We start from the raw sequence: 25,621 nt of genomic DNA, 5'->3' as shown, positions 1-25,621 counted from the left end.
TTTCTTGGTTCTCTTGAAAAACAGACTAGCAGTACTGGGCCTGCCTTATTTCCTGGCATGGCATCAGCTGACTGGGGCTAAGGAGCAGCTACTCCATCTAGATGGGAATGTGTGCACCAGTCCTTACCATTTTCTGTTGCTTCCCCAGTCCTCCTGCTATACTCCTTTAGATGACCTGTCTGGCCTTGGAAGGCATTTGAGTTTGCAACCCCAAACTTGCTCACTTTGGTCCAAGCCCCTTTTTGCCTCCCACCCATCTCATCGGCTAAGACCCTCCCACCCTGCAACCATCCCCAGTGATTCACCCAGCCTCCTGACCACCCGCTCTCTCAGCCCCACAGGTGTCAAGGGAGACAGTGCCCCAGGTGCTGCCCCCCAAACATTTCTGCAGACCTACAGCTCAGTCCCCAGGAACCCCCACTCCAAGCCACTCAATTTCCATGGTGGTCATTCAGGAACCATGGTGGGCATCCTTTATTAGGTCTAAATAAGGACCCCTGCATTCTTGTACTGAGGTAGGAGTTCTTGGATTTTGTACCGGGGTGCTGTGATGGCTTGGACAACCCTCAGTGGGGGGAGGCATTTCTGGGGTGCCATAAAAATGGGATAATGAGGTTTAGTCTTCTTGTTGAAGCTACACAAATTCAGCGTCAGAGAATTGGGGTTGTAAACCCCTTTCTTCTTGTGCCGGATTGGAGTGAATGGTGGAATTTGGCGAGACTTCACCAGCAGATGCACCAGGTCCTTCCGAAAGATATTCCAGCTGTTCTCCATGAGGAACTTCTGGCACATATCTTCATCGCTAAAGGTAAGGTATAGACGCTGAGGCTCGCGCACCAGCTCCTCCCTGTCCCTTTGCCCTCCAGTCTTGCCTCCTACCACTCTTTGCAACCACTAAACACAACGTGCTCCATCCCACTTCTGTGCCTGTCCTAAAACTCTTCTCTCCACCTCCTTTACCTTTCCACACTTTCTTCCCTTGACCTGCGCGGTTCCACGTGATGGCCATGAGCCACATGTGGCTACTTAGTACCTGAAGTGCGTCCAGTCTGAACTAGAGATGTGCTGTGAGTGTAAAATATACATCTGATTTCAAAGACTTAGAACAAAAAAAGAAGGTAGAATATCTCATTAACAATTTTTATGTTGATGGAATGTTATAATGATACTACTTTAGATACAATAAATTTAATAAAATTAATTTCACCCATTTTTTTTTTTACATCTTTAATGTGGCTACTGAAAATTTTAAGTTACAAATGTGACCATTAGCCATCAAGGAAATGTAAATCAAAGCCAATGAAATACCACTTATGCTTACTAGGCCTGCTATAATTAAAATGACAGATAATAAGTGTTGATGAGGATGTGAATCTATTGGAACAACTGTTCCAATACATTACTGATGGGAATGAAAACTGGTGCAGCCACTTTGGAAACAGTCTGGCAATTCCTCAAAAGCTTAAACAGAGTTAACTTATGACTCAGCAAGCCTATTCCTAGTTATATACCCAAGAAAAATGGAAACATATGTCCACACAAAAACTTGCACAAGAATGTTCACAGCAGCATTATTCACAATAGCCAAAAAGTAGAAGCAACCCAAAGGTCCGTCATCTGATGAATGGATAAATCAAGTGTGGTATATACATGCCATGTAATGTTATTTGACAATAAAAAGGAATGAAGTGTTGATAACATGCCGCAACATGGATGAACCTAGAAAATATTATGCTAAGAAGCCAGTCATAAAAGAACACATATGGTATGATTCCACTTACATGAAATATCCAGAACAGGCAAATCTATAAAGACAGAAAGCAGACTGGTAGCTGCCTTGGACTGGCCTTGGTGCCCGGGCACTGCTCTGCCCCTGCCCTAACAGCATGTGCGATGGGAGAGGGGAGGAGGGTGGCACGTGCTCAGCACTCATCGGTTTATTTCCTTCTGAGACAACAGCAAGGGAGGGCATGTTCAACTTCCACTGACTCACCTGTACTCTTACCTAAGGAGGCCAGCCTAGTAAATCACTAACAGATTAATTCTTCCGGCTAGATTTTATTGACCAGATCTGAGTCAACTTTCATCTATAGAGATCAACTTAATAAAAATCCAGAGGTCAAGTGGGCTACGAGCTGGTCCTGTTGGTCTCAGTGGTGTACCAAAGTCAGCTCCTACCAGCCCACAAGAGCTGACTGTATGCATCTCTTTTCAACTCCATGTTCAATGACATCAGGTTGGTAACTCAAAAGTGGCCATGGTGGGAGTGTGCATGCCACAAAAATTGGCAAACACTTCAAAACGGGGTTACCTTCCACCTCCCAGAGAGTTGGTTGTTAAACATTCACCAGCACACCACTGGAGAGTCTCCACTTAAAAAGTTCCATTAACTCCCAATTTCTTACATAATAACACTATCTAACTGACTTAGCATTTACCATGTGCCAAGCATTTTACATTTGTTAACTCATTTAATCCTCACAACCACCTCATTTCACAAACACAGAAACTCAATAAACCCTATGAGGGGGCAAGCAGGCTATTACAAATTCTTAGGGGGTCTTTTTTTTCCTAAAACAGACAAGATTCCATGTCACCTCCTGATACTAATGGGCATACTGATTTCCAGTGTAGTTTTTCCTGAACAGGGTAGCTCTTCCAAAGGCCTCAGCTTTGCACAGGTGTTTTAGTTCCAATCCCTGCCTCACTTGGACTGTCCTTGCAGGCTGTACAACTTCAACCCATGACGCCCTTAACCCCTATCCATGCCGAGCAATCTCAGCACTGGATCCCACTCTGTGCTTTCGTTTTTTAGGCTCTTTTTCATTTTGGCCCTCGGAGACTTCCCTTTTTTGCATACTCAGCTATTGATTATATTCTCCACGGTCTCCCTGTGTTATGTAGGGGGACAGGTTTCAGGTTATCTAGTCCATGGCACTCACAGGACAGGTGTCTCGGCTACTGACTGTGTGATCTTCAGGATGTCACAGCCCCTTTCCTGAGCCTCGCGGTCCTCAATTAAAACATGGAAGATTTGAGCTAGATAATGGGATATGATTTCTGCCTGCTTTAGCAGTCTAGAAAACCATGAGTTCCACAATTAATGAATGAGCCAGAATTCAATCAGTCAGCAGTATAGATGATTGCGGGAAAGTGCTGACTTGGGCAGCACAGACGCTGAGCGCCCAAACATCTGCCACCCTCAAGTCTATGTAAACCTTTTCTGAATTTCAATTCAACAGACATTAACTGCTACCCATCACGTGCCAGGCATCATGAGAGGCGCTGAGATTCCTTAACTCCTTCCTTATCTGTTCTTTCATTTACTAATGCTTTTTCTTAAATCTACTTTTACTTAATTATTTACTTTGGCTTTATTCTAAGCAATAAGATCTCCTGGATCATGGGTTTAGTGAGCTAGTTGTGTTATTTTTCTAATTCACACTAGAATAAATACATGGCTGTTAAACTTAACAGTGTCAAACCAGGTGCCGCCTAAAATCATCTCGTAAACTTTCAGTGAATATGTTCCACACTTTGGGAAACACTGATCTAGTTCAATTTTCTTGCTTTGCAGATTGGAGTCTGAAGCCTAGAGGAGGGGAAATGACTTATCCAGCGTCATACAGATCCCACATCAAATCCTTTCATGTGCTTATGGGACATGGCAGCAGTAACTCTACAGAGCTGTTTGCCTTTACACCTCCTCTTTCTCTACCGCTAGAATCACTTGCTTCCCACATCTGCCAGCAAAACCAAGTCTGATTACAACATCACCACAAGAAAAAAGAGGAGGATGTAAAATTGTATAATCAGTATGATCCCCATTATGAAACTTTGTGCGCCTGAATGACAAATGCATATTTGGCACATATCCATGTGGTAAAAAAAAAAAAATACTAAAAAGAAATACATGAAATGCTAGTTGGGATTGTTGGAGAAATACAAATGATTTTGGTTTTCACCTTTTTAAATGTTCAGCATTTTCCAGTTCTCTGCAATGAGTATGCCCCATTCATTCAACATTTATTGAGCACCTACCAGGTACTGCACAAGGGCTAAAAATGAGAGGTGGATAAAGCCCTTCATAGAGCAATTAACCAAATGGTAGGGAAAGAACTGTACAAAACACATAGCTCTCAACAGCTATAATACAATGTGTACGGTCAATAAAAGAGCTGTGGAGAGAGCATGACGAGCGTACAGAAAGGGGCGTTTACCCCAACTGGGGGTCAGTCAGGAAAAGTTTTCTGCAGGAGATGAATTTTAAAGAATGAGCAGAAATTTATCAGAAAAAGAGGGGCAGGATTGGGAGATGGCATTTCAGGCAGAAGGGCCTGCAATGGCAAAAGTGAGTATGAGCGGGGTCCAGGAGGTGATCTGTCTGGGCTGCTGGAGTGGGTTAGAGGTGGCAGGAGGTGCTGTAGGAGAGTTGAGGGGTCAGACTATGAAGGGCCATTTATGTGGCATTGAGTCTGCACCATCTCCTGTAGGCAGTGAGATATCACTAAAAGGCTTTGAGCAGGAGGGTAACATGGCCAGATTTGGGTTTTGACGAGAGCACAGTATGTAGTATGGATCTGGCAAAGGGGAGACTGAGGCAGGGGAACCAGTGGTAAGACTGTCACAGGTGTCTACAAAGGAGGTTCCAAACTGGGGTGGGGAGCATGTCACCCAGGGAGGTAAATAAGATGAAGAAGGTAGTAGAGGTATATAAAGAAAATAGCAGCACTTCATTTATATTTCTCTTTGTCTTATTCTTTTTAAAGACCTATTTTTGTATGTTTTTATAATGTACGTGATACATTAGTACAGCACTATATAGATATAATAAAAATTAACATGTTATTTATATTACACATATATTTTAGAGAAAACACACTCAAACACTTTTTAGTAATAGAGTGTAAGATCAAAGCAATTTTGTGACTACTGGTGTATGCAATAGATTAATTTTTACATAAAAAATAAAGTTTTTTCACATTATAAAAATACTCTGGAAATTTTGAAAACTAGAGAAAAGTAAAAAAAGTTTTTATCGAATCTTTGGAGATAGCTATTTAGTTGTTCAAAGTTATAAAAGTAACATAGCATCATTACCGAAAATTTGGAGAAGAAAAAAAAATCCACTTCTAATGTCACTACCCTGACACAGCTTCTACAGAGTATATCTATTTTTTCCTCATTATGAAAGCAATGCATACTCATTGCAAAAACAAATGTGACAGAAATATGTAACTATAACTAGAAAGTCCTTTTTAGTGCCACCTTTCAGAGAGAATGGCTATTACAAATTTGGCAATAACACAGTTATCGTTTTTGCTTATTTCCTTCTAGATTTTTCTCACGCTTTTACAAAAGGTAGTCATAGTATATACACAATTTTGTACCCCATCCTTCTCATTACCATTATGTCACCCATTTCACCTCCTGCTATAGATGCTATAGAGCCAGTAAACTTATGATTTTTAATAAAATAGTTATAGTCTATCAAGGGAATGGACCATAATTTTCTAAGCTATCTCCTTAGTGTGACACACATGGATAGTGGTGGTTGTTTTACTATTATAAATATGGCTGCTATGAACATCCTAATGCACATAGCTTTCCTCATAATTTAGTTATATAATAATAAATTCACAGGTGGACCATTGCTTCAAAGGGCAGAAACAGTTTTATGGCCCTTGAAACATAATGCTAAAATGATCATCAAAAAGATTGAGCCAGTTTAGAGTATAGCAACAACTACCAGTTTCATTCCACCCTTGTCTGCATTAGGTATTATCATTTTCTCCTTTTACTAAAATAACAGGTAAAAATGTGTTCATTTGATCTGGTGGGGTGTACGCACACACCCAGCACTGACCTGGGGTACTCGATCTTGAACTTGGATAACTTTTCTGCTACCTCGCTGTCAATCAGTTCGCAGAATTTTTCTTTTCTCATCCTTATCACCTCAGTTCCCAGGCTCATGAGGATCAAGGGCCGCCTGTCTTGCTCGCTGTCTGGGAGGAGGATCTGGTGAAGACCCTAGAGAAAAGAAGTCTCAAAAAGTTTGACCTCAGAGACTATACATTTCTACCAGCAGACTTTCAAGATGGGAAAAACAAGGCCCCAAACAGTAGGTGATCTGGTGGGGTGAATGACCATCTGGGGTCATTCAGCAAGTGATGGGGAAAAGTCCAAGGCTCCTTTTGCTATCTGACATCAAATCCTCCGACTCCTCGAATTAGAAGAGCCCATAAGGCCCTTTGTCCATGTCCTACCTCCAAGAAGCAGGCTCTCCAAGAATCACACTCATACTGTCACTCTCCAGGGGACAGTATTTTATAAGTTTTCCCTAGTACCCAATCTCAACTTTTCCTTCTGCCAAGTAAGCCCATTTTCTCTTCCTTAGGACTACAACAAAAATCAACAGCTAGAGCTATTCCTCCTAGATCTTCCTTTTTGCAGCCACCAGACCCTCCCCCATCCTTTTCTGCAGGTCTTTGCTCATAAATGCATGTTCCTGTTGAGTTTCAGTTCTTTCTCCATCCAGTATAGACTTTGGGGACCACTGGCCTCCTCTCTGCACCTTACGATGCTCCTTTGGCTCCTCGACACAGACTCCTATTTAGTTATATCTGGAAGGGGGACAGAGATTAACAGGCAGACCTGCTTGTTTTATGGATAGCATAACCCCTTTTTAAGGAGACACCCTGAGATGGGCCAAAGCCAGGACTAGCACCCTTGTTGCTGAACTCCCAATCCAGTGCTCACTCCTCAGCCTCTCAGCTATTAAGACTCAGGCAAGGAGGGAAGTAGAGGTCAGTGGCCCCAAAACTCATAATGCCCCATTGTCTTGGTCTTAAAAAGCAAAAAGGCCATAAACCAAGAGGTCTGCTCTGTGGAGGCCATGTGGCATTGGGAATATCCCTAGCTTCAGAAGGAAGACCCAATTGTTTACTTATTATGTGACTGTGGGCAAGTTATACCTCCTTGGGCCATTGTTTGCTCGTCTGTGAACCAGACGTCTCAGAAGGATTCTGAATTGGAAAGATGTAAAGTGGGATTTGGAACAATCCCCACACCCCCATCACCATTTAGGTTCTAGACCTTGAAGTATGACCATCTGCAAACTCTTCAGTGCTCTGAGCCCTGGCCTTGTCTCTCCCTCATAAGACTGGAACGGAGATGTGTTATCTTTCCTATGAAGTTGTTAAAGGTCCAAACAAGATGGTATGTGTGAAGAGATACAAAGCACCTTACACGTCAGTTAAGCTCAGTACAGTAGGCAGGAAGGTCCTTCTAACCAGCGCCAGGTCTTGTACAGAAACCAGAATAGTTGCCCTTTAGCCAGTTCCTACTGTGTGGTGGAAATATACAGTATATATAAATTTAATCCTTACGGCCATCCTAGGATATAAGGATTATCATCTTCAGATGTAGAAAATAAGGCTCAGAAAAGGAAATTTACTTGTCAAAGGTCATACATCTTATAAGTACAGTAACAATGACCAGGAGGTGATGATGATGATGATGATAATGATAGCACCATCTAACCTTTTTTGAGCATTCACTAAATTCCAGCCCCTCTTGTAACTTTCGTGCATATTAACTCATGTAACTCTCATGATAATCCTACAAGGTGAGTACTGATGTTACCTCACTGTACAGAGGATGCTGCAGAGGTTAAGAAACTTGTCCAACATAACACAGCATGGAATCAATAAAGCTAGGATTTGAACCCAGATTGTGTGTCTTCACAGTCCATGCTTTTAACCACTATAATATGAGGAAACTGAGGCACAAAGAGGTTAAGTAACTTGCCCAGGGACAGAAAGTGCTGAAGGCAGGATTTGAACCCAGTGACATGTTCAAGGCCTCGCTGTCAGCACTTCTATCTACTCCAAACCATCCCTAAGGCCCCAGCTGGAATCAGGTCCCTTCTCTGCCTAGACACTTCAAATAGCTTCCCGAAGCACCCAGGATAAACTAAAACTCATTGTAGTCACCAAAGCCTGGGCTATCTCACCATGCCCGGCTTTCTGGCCTGGCCTCTTGTTGCCCCTGCTTTATTTACTCTGTTCCAGCCACATCACCCTTCCTGCCAGTACTCTCAACATGATAATCTCCTTCCCACTCAGGCAATGAACTTGCTATTCCTCCATCTGGAACATTATTCTCTCGTAGCTTGTTCTTTTCATCATTCAGGTCTCAGCTTAAACATCACCTTCTCAGAGCACCTTCCTCGATAACCCCATTTAAAAAGTCCGACGCCCCTGCCCCCAAAACCCAGTTTTCTATTCTGTTCCTAACAGCAGGACACAACTTTCTAAGTGTTTGCTAATTACCTGGTTACCTGTTTCTTGTCTATCCCCAAACTAGATTGTAAGCTCCATGAGGGCAGGAATAATGTCAGTTTATTTGCCCACACTGGTACCTTGTGCAAAGTTTAAAGCATGGTAGATGCTCAAAAAATATCTGCTGAATGAATGCTCAAATGGAATCACAGAACATTAGAGCGAGCAGCTCATCCAGGTGAATGTCCTCATTTTCTGATGAGGACACAGATTCAGAGAGATAAAGTGATCTAGCCAAGGCCATACAGCTAGCTAGTTAGAAGTAAAATATGATATATCAGCTTATACCACCCCAATATATCATTTCCTTTCTGCTCTGCCCATGGCTCTGGCCTGCCCAGTCTAGACCATCTCTGAGGCCTCAGCCTGAATGTCGCCTAGAGAGGCTGGTTTCCCTAATGTCTACTCACTTAAAACCTGGGTCTCTCTACTCTGGGACCTGACTTCTGCTTTTTCCAGGGCTGACCCAGCTCCACCTCCTGCTCCCAAGACAAGGAAAATATGGTCTCCTACCTTCTGGCAGGTGAATACAGTAACAACTGTTACCATTTATTCTCCTACAAATGAAGCCAGGGCCTTGAGAGCAGGGAAACCAGTGTCTTACCAAAGGCACATCATGAGACATCCACAAGCATTTAAAAAGGGTCATGTTAACAACTATTTGGGGTGGGGGGCTTCTATGCACTGGGCCCTACGTGGTGAATGAAGCAGTGAAGTCCTCGCCGAATCCCACTCCAAAGCCTGCGAGGTCTTCCTAGAAAATAAAATCCGAAGTCCTTGTTCTGGCATTGCAGGCCCTCTTCTCACCACCTACCAAACTGGGCTATGCCTTCCCTGCCCTCCGGGGCCTCCATTCTACCCAGGGTGCCAAGCATCCCAGCTCCTCTACCTTGCAATGTGCCAGGCTGCATTCGTGGGCCCAGGCGCCTGGCCTCAGGTGGCCTGTATTCAGTCCTGGACTTGTCACTCGGAACCACTGACAAGCTACAGTGAAGTGAACAGTGAGAAGGCTGGAAACTACATTGCCTGAAATCTAACTGAAGGAATGAAGGACGTTTTGCCTGAATAAGAAAATGAGCAACAGGGCATTGGCACTGTGCCTGGCTCTATAAATGCTCAATGAAAAACAAAACAGCATTCTTTAAATACCTAGGAGCCATCACATGGCAAGGAAGCTGATTTCTTCTGTTTTGTTTGGGGGTGGGGGAGGAGCTAGTTAAAAGTCGCAGCAGGCAGAGTTTTACTGAAGAAAAGGAACTACTTCCTAAGAGCTCGAAAATATTCAATTGGCTTTGACCAAGGGCCATGTTAGGGACTGGGGCTCCGGACAGTACTGGGCTGATGACCTTGCCTCCAAAGACACACAATCCAGCAGGGCAAGAGCATTAAGAGCCCACCACAACATGGGTGAGAGGGGAGAAAGAGGCTCCTGGAGATGCTGTAACTGAGGAGCCGTGGAATGGGCATGGCAAGGGAGCAGCTTCCCCAAATACGATGACCACAGGGCTCCAGGAAACAGCCCTCCCCAGACAGACCGAGGCCCAGTGCTACTTTTCAGAAAGCCCCCATGCCTCCTCCACGCTGCCTACCCTGTCACCCAGCTCCGGCACCAATCACCCAGCTCTTACAACAATCAACTCATGGCCACACTCGTTTCATCCATACGTCTCCTTCATCACTGGATAATTATTTTTTTAAATAGACTATATGTTTCAGAACAATTTTTGACTTACAAAAAATTGAGAAGATAGTACAGAGTTCCCATATAGCCTGCACCCAGTTTCCCGTTAAAATCTTACATTAGTATATCTTACAAGTAATGAATCAATATTAATACATTATCAACTGAAGCCAATGAGTTATTTAGATTTCCTGTTTTTATCTAAAGTTCTTTTTTTGTTCCACAAACTTAGCCACTAGGGTTACATTACGTTACATTGTCATGAGTCTTTAGGCTCCTCTTGGCTGTGGCAGTTTCTCAGGCTTACCTTGTTTATGATACCTTAACAGGTTTGAGGAGTACCGGCCAAGTATTTTTGCAGGATGCCCCACTACTAGAATCTGTCTTATTTTTTTCTCATGAGTAGACCAGGGTTATTGGTTATAGAAAAGAGGACCACATAGATAAAGTGCCATTTTCATCACATATCCCATTTTTATCACTGGCTATAGTAGTGTTTCTCAGGTTTCCTTACTGTAGAGTTATTTATTTTTTCTCCTTTCCACACTGTACTCTTTGGAAGGAAGTCACCATGTGCAGCCCACACCTAAGGAAAAGGGAGTTCTACATGTCCTTTCCTTTAGGGCAGAGTATCTACATAAATTATTTATATAGAATTCTTCTGCATGGGAGATTTGTCTCTTCTCTGTTAATTTATGCATTGTTTCAGTATATACTCATGCATGTTTATTGTATACTTTGGGTTATAATCCAATACTACTTTATTTTGCTGCTCATATTGCTCCAGCTTTGGCTATTTGGAGCTCTTTCAATTAGCCCCTGTGTCTATTTGCTATGCCCCCATTAATGTGGCTTTTTTCCCCCAACACTTCCTTACTTCCTGGCACTACAGAATACTCCAGGTTCATCGCGTATATTTCCTGCCCTAGTCCTAGCATCAATCATTTCCCAAGGAACCTTTGTTCCTCCTATGGAAGAATGGTATTAGAAACCAAGATCCAGGTGTCAAGTGTGCTCATTGTTATAGGGGTGTCATTTCCTTTAGGCCCCATCAGCTGGCACAGCAGAAGATATATGTTTATATATTTATAAATCTTTCTAGGTAACCATCTGTATCAATATTAAGCTAAACATGAGTGCACACTGATGTCTTCAACTCTAATCCATTACCACCTAGATCATTATAGCCTCCTGCCCTTGTTTATCTGTAAATTCCCACTCCAATAGTGAAAGTTGGCTCTTACCATCTGCCATTCATTTATTTAATTGATTCATTTCAGTACCTACATATAGCAGAATTGCTGATTCCTACACCCATGGGAAACAACTTTATTAACTAGAATACAATGCCCATGTGCAATTCCTTTTGCTTTTAGTCTTACAGACTCTGGGCATCTCTAAATACTTAGGTCAGCACACTTTTCTTCTGCTTACTTCACAGAGGTTGTTTCATGCATTTGTAATATCATGAGATTCTCTTATCATAGTCTATTCCTTCCTGGGATCCCCCTGACCTCCTAGATGATTTGTTTCATTTTTACTAATTACATACTTTAAGGTTCACTCTGTGCTGTAAAGTTCTATGGGTTTTGACAATGCTTAATGTTTTAAATCCACCATAACATTATCATACAGAATAACTTTATTTAAAAGTTTTTTGAATTTTTCAGAATAATTTTACTGTCCTAAAAATCCTGTGTGCTTTACCTATTCATCCCTTCCCCTGAACTCCAAACCTCTGGCCACCACTGATCATTTTACTATCTCTACAGTTTTGCCTGTTCCAGAATGTCACAGAATTGAAATCACACAATCCAAGAACATAGAATATTTCTCCATTTATTTAAATCTTCTTTGAAGTCTTTCATTATAGTTAATAGTATTGTGTTTTTAATTTCAAATTCCAATTGGTCATTGCCTTATCCCCGTGACCTTGCTATAATCAGGAGTTTGGGAGTTTTTTTGTTTTCGTTTTTATTTTTATTCTTTGGAATTGTCTACATTCATGTTATTTGCGAACAAAGACAGCTTTATTTCTTCCTTCCCAATCTGCATACATTTTCCTTCCTCTTCTTGTCTCAGTGCACTAGCTAGGACTTCCAGAACAATGCTGAATGAGAGTGGTGAGAGGGGACCAACCTCGCCTTGTTCCTGAGTTATTTTAAATAAAGTCCCAGATGTCAGAGCATTTTATCTGTAAATATTTTGACATGTATGTCCTAGATATAAGGACTCTTAAAAAACATAAGTACGATATGATAATTTTAAAATTATCATATCTAAAAATATCAATAATATTCCTATATCACCACATGGAGAGCAGGATGTTTTTAAATCTGTATTCTCATTACTTAACACTCCCAGCCCAGCATGTTACACACTATATCGTGAACAAGGCTCTGTGCACACTTACGATGATTTCTCCTTCCTCCACAGTATGGATCTTCATGTAGGCCCCCACTGCAGCCTCCTTGGGGAGCTCACCATGCTTGGTATTTATCATGGGACACTTGATCGTATGAGGACGCCTGGATCTGAAATTTGATAACTTGTTAAAAAGAACTCATCTGTAACACAGCCACTCATGAGGCCACAGATAATCAACCCCAACTGCACTGCATATGGAGATCTCCCCTCCCTTCCCCTAGAAGGTGAGGAAACTCAAATTAAGCGCTGGGAGAGATGGGTTATACCAGGAATTAGAGAAGTTTAATAGAGGGGAGACTTGGAAGAGAAGAAAAGAAGGTTATTATATGGAATTTCTAAGTCAGAGCTGTCTGAAAATGGAGCAGACTGTTTAACAAAAAGTAAGCTCTGTGCCCCTGGAAACAAAAGAAGCTGGGGCTCTTCTTGACAAGAAGGCAAAGAAAAGATGAATTGTTTGTTTGTTTGTTTGTTTGTGTTTGTTTACAAAGACAAGTTTCCTTGGGTGGCCTGGAGACTCTGTACTTTGTTCATGTTGGGGTTAATTTTACACAGGCAATCCTGTTGTGCTTTCTTTGGTCTCCGGCCATGTAGAAGGAAGAGACATGTGGATTAGAGGCAGGGAAAAGATTATTTATCAGCTGAGACTATAGCTGAACTCACTCAACACATAAATAAATAAAGTAGGCTTCTATTCTCACCCTCCCACACCCCCGACGACGTGTATATCAGTGGCACATGCCCAGTATGTCCTTTATTTTTCACTTCTGGGTCTAACCTGTCCCTTCTCCCTTACTGATTTATAGCAGAGAAACTGGCTCTGTTCTCTACCTTCAGTAGAATGGAGACTGGGATTTCAAGTACTGGATCCCCTAGAAAGAATATCCATCAGAGGGAAAAACAACTCAGATGTTATGGGATGCTCAGTATGGAGTCAAGCAGGTTAGAATGTTAATAGGCAAAGGACTCCAGTGAGTGGCACTATGACAATATGGAGATTGCAACACTGATGCTATTATCAATATCACTGCAATATTTTTATTTCATATTTAATGGGGGACGGGGCTGTCGTGTTGCTCTGGGCCCAGCACTGAACTGCCTCTACGCCAGTGCCCACTGGGTACCCTTCCCTGCTCCTCAGCCTTTCTGGGCTGAGGCAAATGTGCAGCTCTCCTTGTTCCCATTGTGACAATCGTACCAGTTAATAAGACTGAGTGCTAACAAGCTGCCTGGGCTTGAATCCTGGCTCTGACACTTTATACCTGTGTGACTTTGAACAAGTAACAATCTCTCTCTGCACCTTGGAAAATGGGAGTGATAAAAGCAGTACTTACGCTTACCTCATAGGGTTTTTGTGAGGATTAAATTAGATAATCCAGGACCAGGCACAGAGTATTCCATGAGTGTTAGCAACCGTTATCATTATCTTGTTTAATTTCTGGCTTGCGACAACCTCAAGACTTAAACACTATTATTATCTACAGACAAGGAAACTAAGACTTACAGAGGTCAAATCCTTTGCCCAGGGACACAGAGCTAAAATAAGTGGCCAAGCCAGGATTTGAACCTGAGTTGGACTCCAAAACCCAGGCTCTTATCTACTGCCTCCCTGAGATGGGTAGAATTTTCTGAAGAGACTCAGAGTCAGAAAGGCCCCGTGACACACAGACGGGAAAATCTCTCCTGCCCCTTATTCCTCAAATGGGTTTTCTAAGAAGAGAAGTAGCTGACCACGTAAAGTGAGCCTGTGAGTTAGAGGCAGAGCATGCAGCTCCTGGTTACACAACTCAGCATCTCTCTAGGCTGCCTCCCCCACATACCCCAACTTTTGGGGTGGAGCTGTGCCTGCTACCTCTGCCCCTTCCCCAGCATCCTTGAAATTCTGCCCTGTGAGTTATATGGCACTTTTCAACCAGAATCTGGACCCTTCTATCTGCCAAGAACTAAGCTTACTCGATCTTCGGGCCCAAAGTCTTTGGGAGACTATTTTCTGAGGTATTAATCTTCCTACTGAAGCTGGTTCCCTGTTGCTCCCAGGCTTTCTGGAGATGCTGAAGTTTCAGAGCGCTAAAGTCCTGTACAGGATATGATTTTATCTGGAATTTCTTAAATCTCTCCACAGGAGAAGGTTCTGTTGGAGAAAGCACAAGAAAACACATTAGTGGGCCTTTGCATACATGAGGGGTGTGGTGGTGGATGAAGGTATATCATAGTCATCTGCTTAGCTAATCTGGTGCATGGGGAAATTAAGAAAAATAGAAAAGAAAAACACTGTGGCTTTGGTGTATTGTCCCCCTATGTCAGGACCTGAGCTAGAGCTTTTATATCCATTACATCCAGACAAGTGTCATCAGCTTCATCTAAGAGAAAATGAGCAACAGAGAGTTTAAGTCACCCAGGAAGAGGCTGAAGCTTGGATTTGAACTCAGGTCTATTTGATTCAAAGCTCATGTCTTTTAAACTGGGACTAGGGGCAGGAGTTGCAATAAAAGATAAGTAGATTGTATCAATGCCAACTTCCTGGTTGCAATATTTTAATATAGTTTTACAAGATGTTACCATTGATATGGGTACATGGGATCTCTCTGCATTATTTCTTACAGCTGCACATGACTCTACAATTATCACAAAATAAAAAGTTTAATTAAAAGTAAAAAAAAAAAAAAAGATAAATGGATGACCAGCCATAGAACGTTGAACAAGTCATATGATCTTTTGGAACTCTCATAGGACTATTGTAAGAATTGCAGATAAAAGTATGTGCCATGAGCCTGGCACAGTGTCCAGCACATAACAGGCCCTCCATGAGAGTTATCAACAAGTTCTCCAAGAGAATACTACTCAGAAATAAAAGGGAATAAACCATCTACTCAAAAACATTATGCTGAGTGAAAGGAGCCAGACCCAAAAGAGTATATACTATAAGATTCCATTTACATAAAGTCCTGGGAAAGACAAATGTAACTTATACTAGTAGAAAGCAGATTGGTGGTTGCCTAGGGCCAGGGGTAAATGGTAGCGACTGGCTGGAAAGGGGCACGAGGAAACTTTTCTGGAGGATGGATCCTATAATTTTATTCTGGTGGTTACAATAGATATGTTTGTCAAAAGTCATTGAACTGCACATTTTAAATGTGTTTTATTGTATGAAAATTAAACCTTAATAATGACTTTAAAAATAGATCTCCAAGTGTTAGAATCAGCTATCAAAATTAATGTTAACATTAATAAGTCCAAACTGCACAAGCAGTAGTGCCTGGATTAATAAAGCACACATAAAAAGGCCTGAGTACAACCTATTTGGAAGGTATTTTGGCGATATCAATATTTTAAATATGCATTGCCAGCACACAGTGGATTATTTGATCCAGTAATTCTAAGAATTTATCCGACATGTCTCCTAGCACAAGTATGCAGAGATAAACACACCAGGAAATTCACCACGGGAAAGTAATAGTGAAAAATTGGAAATAACCCTAAATATCTATAAAAGGTAATTGGTTTAATTAATTATGGTATATTCATATAGTAGAATAAAATTTGGCTATTAAGAAACATAGATCTAGACTTCTGGTTCCAGCCAAATGGAGTAACAGGGACCAGATATATTCTCCCACCTGAAACTACTAAAAGTATGAAAAAGTGCTTTTTAAGATATTGGTCATCCAGCCACAAAGAATAGCAATCCTCACAAAATAGAAAACAAAGGGGATGAGTCCTACTATTGCCCCAGCTTACTGCCTGGAGATTTCCTGGGAAGTGCAGGGAAGGGAAACCCAGTGATCTCTCCGAATTGATGAGACAGAATTGAGACTCCCAGGGAGAACAAAGCAGCTAGAGTTCATAGAGCAGAGTATGGGCAAGAGAGAGCTGCAAAAGAACTCTAAAGATCTTCTAGGCTCCCTCTTCAGTCTCAGCTGAGTGCTGAGCAGTACATGTACGAGTGTTAGGAAACTGCCAGCAATAGGCGGCCTCTAAGATGGCCCCCAATGATCTCCACGCCTCCTGGTATTCATGCATTGTGTAAAACCCTCCCATTAAGTGTGGGTTGGACTTGATTCTAACAAAGAGAATACGGCAGAAATGATGGGATGTCACTTTCAATTAGGTTTAAAAGACCATAGCTTTCACCTTGGGCATACTCCGTGTTGCTCTCTCTCACTCCTGGGGAAGGAAGCTGCCGTGTCATAAAACAGCCCTGTAGAGATATCCATGAGGCAAGGGCCTAAGGCTTGCAAACAGCCATGTGAGTGAGGTTGGAAGAGGCTCCCTCCTAGCTGAGGCTTTAGATGAGACCATAACCCTGGCAGATAGCTGCAAACCCATGAGAGAACTTGAGCCAAAGCCATCCGCTAAGCCACACTCCAGTTTCTTACCCACAGAAACAGAGATAATAAGTGTTTGTTGTTTTAATTCAGTAAGTTTTATGATAATTTGTTACATGAGAATAGATACTAATACAGTACACAAGGCTGGGGAAAGAACCATCCAAAGTAATTAGAGGGATAAATCATCAGAGTTCACACAGGGCTAGAAGTAGTTCCTATTCCCAAAAGCCAGAACAGAAAACCTCATGAGTCATGGGGCACTGTGAAATATTCAAAATGGTTTTGCCTCATGAATGGGGCAAAATTTTCTCTAGATTGAACACTGCTCTGACCCTGCCTAACAAAGCTTAAAAGTCTCCAAAATATCAAAATATTTCCAAGTAACTTAACTACATCCCAGAACAAAGCTCAGGAATATTTACAGGAATAAAAAAATATGTAGCATCCAAAGTTAATTTGTCTTTCCTAGGACTTCATGGAAATTCAGTTTCTAGCATCTTATGAACAATTACCAGGCATGCAAAGAAATAGGAATGTATGAACCATATAAAGAGAAAAATTGAAACTGACCTAGAAATGACACAGAAGATAGAATTAGTAGAGAAGGACATTAAAATAGTAATTGTAATTGTATTCCAAAGAAGAAATTTTGTATAGATTAAGCAGAGACATGGAAGTTATATAAAAGAGACCCAAATCAAACTTCTAGATATGAAAACTATAAGATCTGAAATGAAAAATATACTGGATGGGATTAACAGAAGATTAGACAATGCAGAAGATTAGTGAACTTGAAGACAGCAATAAAAACTATCCAAAATGACAGAGAGAAAAAAGACTGAAAAAAAAATGAACAGAGCATCAGTGAAACAACTTCAAGTAATCCAATATACATGTAATTAAGAGTCCCCAAAGTGTAGGAAAGAAAGAGAAATACAGAAAATTTTTTGAAAATTAATGGCCCTAGAATTCCAAATCTGATGAAAAATAAACCCAAAAGATCCAAGAAACTAAATTAACCTCCAGCACAGAAACATAATGAAAATTATGCCAAGGCACAACATAATCAAATTGCTTAAAACTACTGATAAAAAGAAAAATTTTAAACCAGCCAGAATAAAAAGGCACATTATACACAGAGGATATACAAAATTATGCAAAGAGGTTATACAAAGATAAGAATGTTGGCAGACTTCTTATTGAAAACAATGCAAACCAGAAGATAGACTTTAATACATCATTAAAGTACTAAATTAAAAAAATCTGTTAACTTAGAATTCTATACCCAGTGAAAATTTCTTTCAAAAGTATAAACAGAATCATTTTCAGACATAGAAAAGCTGAAAGAATTTATCACCAGATGTTCTGAACTATAAAAAAAAATGTTAAAGGAAGTACTTCAGGCAGAAGGAATGGTACTATGGAAATCTGGATCTAAAGAAAGGAATGAAGAGCATCAGAAATGATGACTACATAGGTAAATATAAAAGACTTTTGTTCTTATGATTTAAGTATATTTAAAAGTTAATTGACTGTTTAAAGCAAAAGTAATAACATGTAAGGTTTTTAATATATGAAAATAGAATATATCACAATAGCACAAAATCTGGGAAGGGAGAAATGGAAATATATTTTTGTAAAGTTCTGATTCTACAAAGTGGTATAACATCACTTGAAGGCAGACTGTGATAAATTGAAGGTATATACAATAAATTATAAAGCAACCACTAAAATAACACAACAAAGAGTTATAGCTAATGAGCCAACAAAGAAAATAAAACAGAATCATATAAAATAATTGGTTTAAAAGGAAGCAGAAAAGGAAAAGGGAAATAAAGAACAGAGGAGAACAGGACAAATAGAAAACAAATAACAGGATGGTAGATTTAAACTCAACCATAATCAGTAATAATATTAAATATAAACGGTTTAGAAATCTCAGGCAGAGGTTGTCCAATTGAATTTTAAAAAAAGCAAGACCCAACTATATGCTGCCTTTATGTAACCCAATTTAAGTATAAAGACAGATATTTATTAAATATAAAGGGTAGAAAAAGATATACCAAACTAACATTCATCAAAAGGAGCAACTAAATTAATATCAGAAAAAGTGGGTTTTAAAGAAAAAATATATTACCCGGGATAAAGAAGATCATAATGAGTAAGAACTCAATTCTAAACATTTATGTATCTAATAAAGAGAACTTCAAAATATTTGAAGCAAAACCGGGTAGAAATGCAAAGAGGAAAACATATCTACAATTGTAGTTGGAGATTTTAACAACTCTCTATTAATAATTGATTTTTTAAAAGTAGACAAAATCAGTAAGGATATAGATGACTTGAACACAATCAACTTGACCTGACATTAATAGAACAGTGAGCCCATTTCCAAATGCAAATGGAACATTTACCAAGAAAGACGATATTCTGAGCCATAAAACAAGTTTGAATACATTCTGGAGGATTCAAATCATACAAAGTATGTTCTCTTAGAAATCAATAACAGAAAGATAGCCGGATAATCCCCAAATGTTTAGAAATTAAATAAATAAAACCATCCTAAACATTTAATAGGTTAATGGGTTCTCTTCTTTCAAGAAGAAATCAAAAGGAAAGTTTAAAAGCATTTTGAACTGAAGACGATGAAAACATAACACATCAAAATTTGTGTAGAACACCCTAAAGATTCCATGATAAAACTTTTACAGCTAACAAATGAATTCGGCAACATATCAGGATACAAAGGCAACACAAATCAGCTGCATTTCTACATACTAACAATGAACAATCTGAAAAGGAAATTACAAAAACAATTCCATTTACAATAGTGTCAAAAGAATAAAATACTTAAGAATTAATTTAATCAAGGATGTGAAAGACTTGTGCAAAGAAAACTACAAAACATTGCTGATAAAGAAGACATAATAAATGGAAACACATCTCGTGTTCATGAACTGGAAGACAAAATTGTTAAGATGTCAATATGACCCAAAGCAATCTACAGCTTCAATGAAATTCCTATCAAAATCCAAAATCCCAGAGACTTTTTTGCAGAAACACAAAAACCCATCCTAAAATTTCTAAGGAATCTCAAGGGACCCCAAATAGCTAAAACAATCTTGAAAAAGAAGAGCAAAGGTGGGGGACTCACACTTCCTGATCTCAAAACTTACTACAAAGCTACAAAAATCAAAATAGCGTGATTCTGGCATAAAGATAGACATACACCCAATGGAACGGAATAGAGAGGACAGAAATAAGCCCTCACATATATAAGATCAAATGATTTTTGACAAGGGTGCCAAGACTATTCAATGAAGAAAGGACAGTCTTTTCAACAAATATGCTGGAAAAACTAGATATCCACATGCAAAAGAATGAAGCTGGATCCTTATCTCACTCCATATACAAAAATTAACTCAAAATGGATCAAAGACCTAAATGTAAGATCTAAAACTATAAAACTCTTAAAATATAAGGCAAAAGCTTCAAGACATTGGATTGGCAATGACTTCTTGGATATAAACCAAAGGTACAGGCAACCAAAGAAAAAATAGCCAAATAGACTTCATGAAAATTTTAAAATTTTGTGCATCAAAAGACAAAATCAATAGAGTAAAAAGGCAAACTACAAAATGGGATAAATATTTGTAAATCCTAAGTCCGATAAAGGATTAATGTCTAGAACACAGAGAGAAGTCCTAAAACTTAACAAAAAACAGATTTTAAAATGGTTAAAGGAATAGACATTTCTTGAATAGACATTCTTCCAAAAAAAGACATAAAAATGACCAACATGCATGTGGAAAGATGCTCCACACATCACTAATAATTAGGGAAATGCAAGTCAAAACCACAATGAGATACCACCTCATACCCATTAGGATGGATACCACTCAAAGAAAAAACAAGTGTTGATGAGGATTTGGAGAAACTGGATCTTGTGCACTATTTAGTGGTAATACGAAATGGTAATAGCCACTGTGGAAAACAGTATGGCAATTCCTCAAAAGATTAAAAATAGAATTTACCATATATCCAGCAATTCTACTTCTGAGTATATATTCAAAAGAAAAAAAAAGGGTCTCAAAAATATATTTGTACACCCATGTTCATAGCAGCATTACTCACTATAACTAAAATGTAGAAGCAACTCAAGTGTCTATTGACAGATGAATGGATAAGCAAAATGTCAAATATGCATTACAATAGAATGTTATTCAGCCTTAAAAGGGAAGGAAATTTTGACCTACAACACAACATGTATAGAATTCAAGGACATTATGCTAAATGGAATAAGCCAGCCATAAAGGATAAGTACTATAGGATTCCACTTCTGTGAGGTACTTAGAGTAGTCAAAATCAAAGAGACGAAAACAGTAGAATGATATCTGCCAGAGGCTAGGGGGAGGAGAAAGAGGGAGTTACTGTTTAACGGGTACAGTTTCAGTTTTACAAAAAGAAAAGTTATGGAAATGAATGGTGGTGATGGTTGCACAAGATGAATATATTTAATACCACTGAACTGCATGCTTAAAAATGGTTAAGATAATAAATTTGTTGTGTGTATTGTGCCACAATTTTTAAAAACTGCAGAAAAAATTCATAGGATGTAGCTTTTTCTCTGGTAGATTGGCACTGGGAAAGAAGGAAAAAAGAAGTGACGTGAGAATTGACATTTACTGAGCACCTATCAGGCCCCGTGCATGCATGATCTCATTCAGCTTTCCTAGCAACCTGTGTGATGTCAGTGAACATCTGCTATTCACTAATGCACCCAGGTAGTGTTCTGAGAGTTTTACATATTCATCTGCTTAATTTCATAATAGGTATGTGAGGTAGGGACCACAATTCACATTTTACAAACTCCGAGGGCACTAATGCACAGGGACACAGAGTGACTTGTCTAGAATCCACCAGCTCATAAGTGACAAACCCTGGATTTAAACCAAACACAAGCAGTTTGATTCCTGGGTCTGTGCTCTTAAGCACAACACGACTGTGACAAAGAGACCAGGCCCAGAGACTTAACTACTCATCAAAGTCGCCCAGCTAATCAGTGGGATTCAAATCCGGCTGTCTAGTTTCAAGCTCTCTTTTTCCCACCCTCTCCCTGGGAGAACCTAAAGCAAAGGGGAAAGGCTGAAAAGGAGGAGTAGGAGAGGTGGGCCAAAGCCTAACCTGGCCCGGCCCTGTGGACCAGATTTCCACAGCTGGTAGAAGGGATCAAACCAGACATCCTGCCAGGCCCTTCTAGCACTAGATTTCCAAGACTATGGACTGGGAACTGGAAACAGAAAGGGACCGGGAGCCCCCTGCTATGCTGTCAGCTGCCCGATGTGGACAATGGCTAACCTTTGAAGCGGGTCTTCATAGGTCTGTCATATACCAGCTCCAGATGCTGCCAGATCCACTTGTAGTAGGAAGGCGAGGCCCCAAGGTCTATCAGCCGCAGGACTTCACAGCTGCCCTGGACACATCAAGGGACACAAACAAAAGACTTAACCCCCCGAGATTCTAAGCAGGCTAGGCTTTGAAGATATGTTGTTTTCTGTATTGCATCTTACCCCATCTTGTTTTACTTGCTTAATAAAAGTGGTTTTGAGTCCCTTTAAAAAAAAAAAATGAAAATATTATCTACTTATAAAAAATTCGAATAGCTAAAGAGGCATTAGAACCAAATACAATGCTGGCACTGGAAAAATAATCACTGAGGATGATATTGGGACAATTGGTGAAACAGACTGTGGACTGTAAATTATATATTACAGCAATGTTAAGTTCCTAGATTTTGATAATTATTCTGTGGTTAATTTCTGATCTTAGAAAATAATAACTTAAGTGTACAGGGGTAAATGAGTATGATAAATGATACTTAACTCTCAAATAATTCAGGCAGGAAAAAAATATATATCTTAAAGTAAATGTTAACAATTGGCAAATCCAGGTTAAGATTCTACAGTTCTTTGTACTGTTCTTGCAAATTTTCTATAAATTTAAAATCATTGTAAATTAAAAGTTTTAAAAATATTCAAAACAAACAGAAGAACATGGAAAAAGTTAAAACAATGTTAATCCTAACACTCAGAAATAACAAGTAATAACATTTTGGTACTTTATTATTTCAAACTTTTCTCTACGTGCATATAAGATGTACATATACAATTTTTCATAAATTAGTCCACTTATGTAAAAGATTTTTATACCCTTTATAAAAACTTAGTAATACATCAAGAATGTCTTTTCAATATCAAACAATATTGTTCTACATTAGTTTTTAATGATTGTATATTATTCTATGTATGCCAGAATTTACATAAAATTGAAAATAAATATTCGGTTGAGCAAAAGAAGTCAGACACAAAAAGCGCAGACTGCATGATTCCATTTATATGAAATTCAAGAACAGGCAGAACTAATCTGTGATGACAGAAATGAGAAGAGTGGTTATCTTTCTGGGGCGGGGGGTTGTCTGGGAAAAGGCACAGAGAATCTTCTGAGGTGCTAAAAATGTGCTCTATTTTGATTTGAATGATGCTTACACAGATGAATACATATATAAAAATTCGTCAAGCTATAAAGTTTAGATTTGAGTTCTTTAGTGCATATATGTTATATCTCAAGAAAATATTTTTGAAGATTAATATGTAGTTGTTTCTAACTTGTCAGTATTGTAGATAACTCTTTTTGTTCAGGACAGCAAAATCCCCAGTTAAAAATGTGTGGAAGACTGACCGATGACTAAAACTCCAAGGAAAGCTATAGTTGTCATTCCCCCTTCCCATTGCCTGAAACTCAGATGTGATAGCTGGAGGTGGAACAGCCATGTTGTGACCATTAGAATCGAAATCATAAACTGCAGATGATGAAGGGAGAAACTAGAAGTCTGGGTTCTGAAAGACTTCCTAGAACAGCTCATCTAGCTCTGGATTGCTTAATTCTAGACCCTACTGCATGAGAAAAATAAATTGCTATTTATTAAGCCACTGCAGTTGGGTTTCTGAGACTTGCAGCGGACAGCGACTTTAACTGACAATCTTGTACATACTTCTTAATGTCCAGAGTGGTCATTAATGCAGTTCACAAATACTTGAGTTCTCCTCCCAGGCACATGGCAGGATGATACTTTTCCACCTTTTGAATTAGGCATGGTCTCTTACATGCTTTGGTCAATTTCTATTAGCAAAGTGACTCGTGATACTCTTGAGTAGGATCTTTAGAAGCTAGGGCTTGATTCTCAGCATTCCCTTCCCCTGCCCTATCGATCATGGGAGCATGGGTCAAGACAGAATCTACAGTGGCCTGAGTCCCTGAGTAACCATAAGGAGCAAGACCTGCTGGCCTGCTATGATTAAGTAGTGGGATGAAGGAATAAATCTTTGTTAGTTAATCCACTGAGATTTCGGGATTTTTTTTTTTTTTTTATAATTGCAGCAGAATCTAGTTTACCTAATAGAATACTCGTTTGATTATCTGCCTGGGATTAATTCCTAAAGGTACGCATGTTTTAAATACACATTGCCAAACTGCCCTTCAGAAATGTAAAATCAGTTTACACCCTCTCCCACATTGTATAACAGAACCCATTTTAATACATCTTTGTATTACACTGACAACATTTGCACAATCCTTTTATCTTTCCTAATCTGATAGGAAAGAAGATGTCATTTTTCTTATATGTTTCATAGCTTATAATATTTTACCTTTTTTTAGTAGGAATACTAAGAGATATATTATAAAGGGTTATGGTTCAAGACAGATTACTGTTCAAGAGGATGGAGAAGAAGGGATCAAACATTTAATAAAACCTTACTATATGCCAGGCATTGTGCTTGGAGCTTTATTCAACATTCATTCAACAAACATTTATTCATCAGGAACTACAGGTGCTAGAGAAAAACTCCAACAGTTTCCTTTTGGAAAGTCTCTCATGGGTCTTTAATCGCATCTGTATCTATAGAGAAAACAACTTTATCATGTGTTCCCCACATGATAAACTGTTCAAAATGAGTTGATTATAGGCATTAATTATGTTTGCGATACCAGCAGGAAATCAGGTTCTCCAACTAAGTCCCGAGGACTCCTGGTTACCCGCAGCTGATTTCGCCCTCTAGTGGCTATATGAGTAAACGACAGGAGTCAGAACAGCCTGGTCTTAGCCGGCTAGTCAGGAAATAAAAATGAGAAAAAAGAGCAGTCCCTTTTGAGCTGGCAGGCGTTCTTCAACTCCAGCCAGACAAGGCCGCACCAGAATACAGCCTAGTGTTGTCTGATCTTCTGAATAGTCAAAAGAAGCCAGAATTCAATATTTTTATTTACAATCGTCACATTAACGATTAAATCAGCTTTTAATAAAACACTGTAAGAAATAAACTCATCTGCTGGCCAGGAGGCCTCCTACTTGCTGTCACTCTGTGACATCTGTATTATTTTTCTCAGAATGAAGTTCAAGCACCCTTGCATTACAATCACCTGTGACACTTATTCAAATGTAGTTTTCCAGAGTTAACTAATTTTAAAGAAAAAATTTTAGGAAAGAGGAAGCAGATATATGGAGGTGGGGGCGGGGATTGCAAATTATTCATGTTGGCCATCAGGGCTCTTTACTACCCGTTCCTCTTTTAGGTTCTCTCCTACCTCTTCTCACATGATCATCAAGATTCTCCAAACTTAAACAAACCCCAGGCACATCCCTACTGTGTTCCGCTTCCCACTATTCCCCTCAGCTGGCAAGGATCTCATGCTCATCCCCATCCTCCTCCGCGTCAGATCTTGTGCATCTGAATCCCCATGTGAGTAGAGGCTGGAAGCCAAACACTACATTTCCTAAACTTTCTCGTAGC

At 39.6% G+C, this 25,621-nt stretch overlaps 1 protein-coding gene across 12 annotated transcripts in view; it reads right to left on the bottom strand.

The window, feature by feature from the left end:
• Positions 1-444: 444 nt before the first annotated feature.
• CNBD2 (cyclic nucleotide binding domain containing 2) overlaps positions 445-25,621 on the bottom strand; it is a 53,972-nt gene continuing 28,795 nt past the window's right edge. For 6 of the 12 annotated variants that reach the window (XM_011366554.2, XM_023534429.1, XM_011366553.2 and 3 more), the window contains 6 exons: positions 22,346-22,387; positions 22,134-22,248; positions 14,401-14,578; positions 12,437-12,557; positions 5,867-6,030; positions 484-802 (listed from right to left, as the gene is read on the bottom strand). In XM_011366554.2, coding sequence (XP_011364856.1) covers positions 484-802; positions 5,867-6,030; positions 12,437-12,557; positions 14,401-14,578; positions 22,134-22,248; positions 22,346-22,387 — 939 coding nt within the window. Of the gene's footprint in view, positions 803-5,866; positions 6,031-12,436; positions 12,558-14,400; positions 14,579-22,133; positions 22,249-22,345; positions 22,388-25,621 lie in introns of all 12 variants that reach the window. The other 6 variants (XM_011366550.2, XM_023534427.1, XM_011366556.2 and 3 more) reach the window with 2 other exon arrangements.

Source organism: Pteropus vampyrus, unplaced genomic scaffold (genome assembly GCF_000151845.1).
Source record: "Pteropus vampyrus isolate Shadow unplaced genomic scaffold, Pvam_2.0 Scaffold125, whole genome shotgun sequence".
Taxonomy (NCBI): Eukaryota; Metazoa; Chordata; class Mammalia; order Chiroptera; family Pteropodidae; genus Pteropus; species Pteropus vampyrus.
This window is presented reverse-complemented; position numbering and strand designations above follow the sequence as displayed.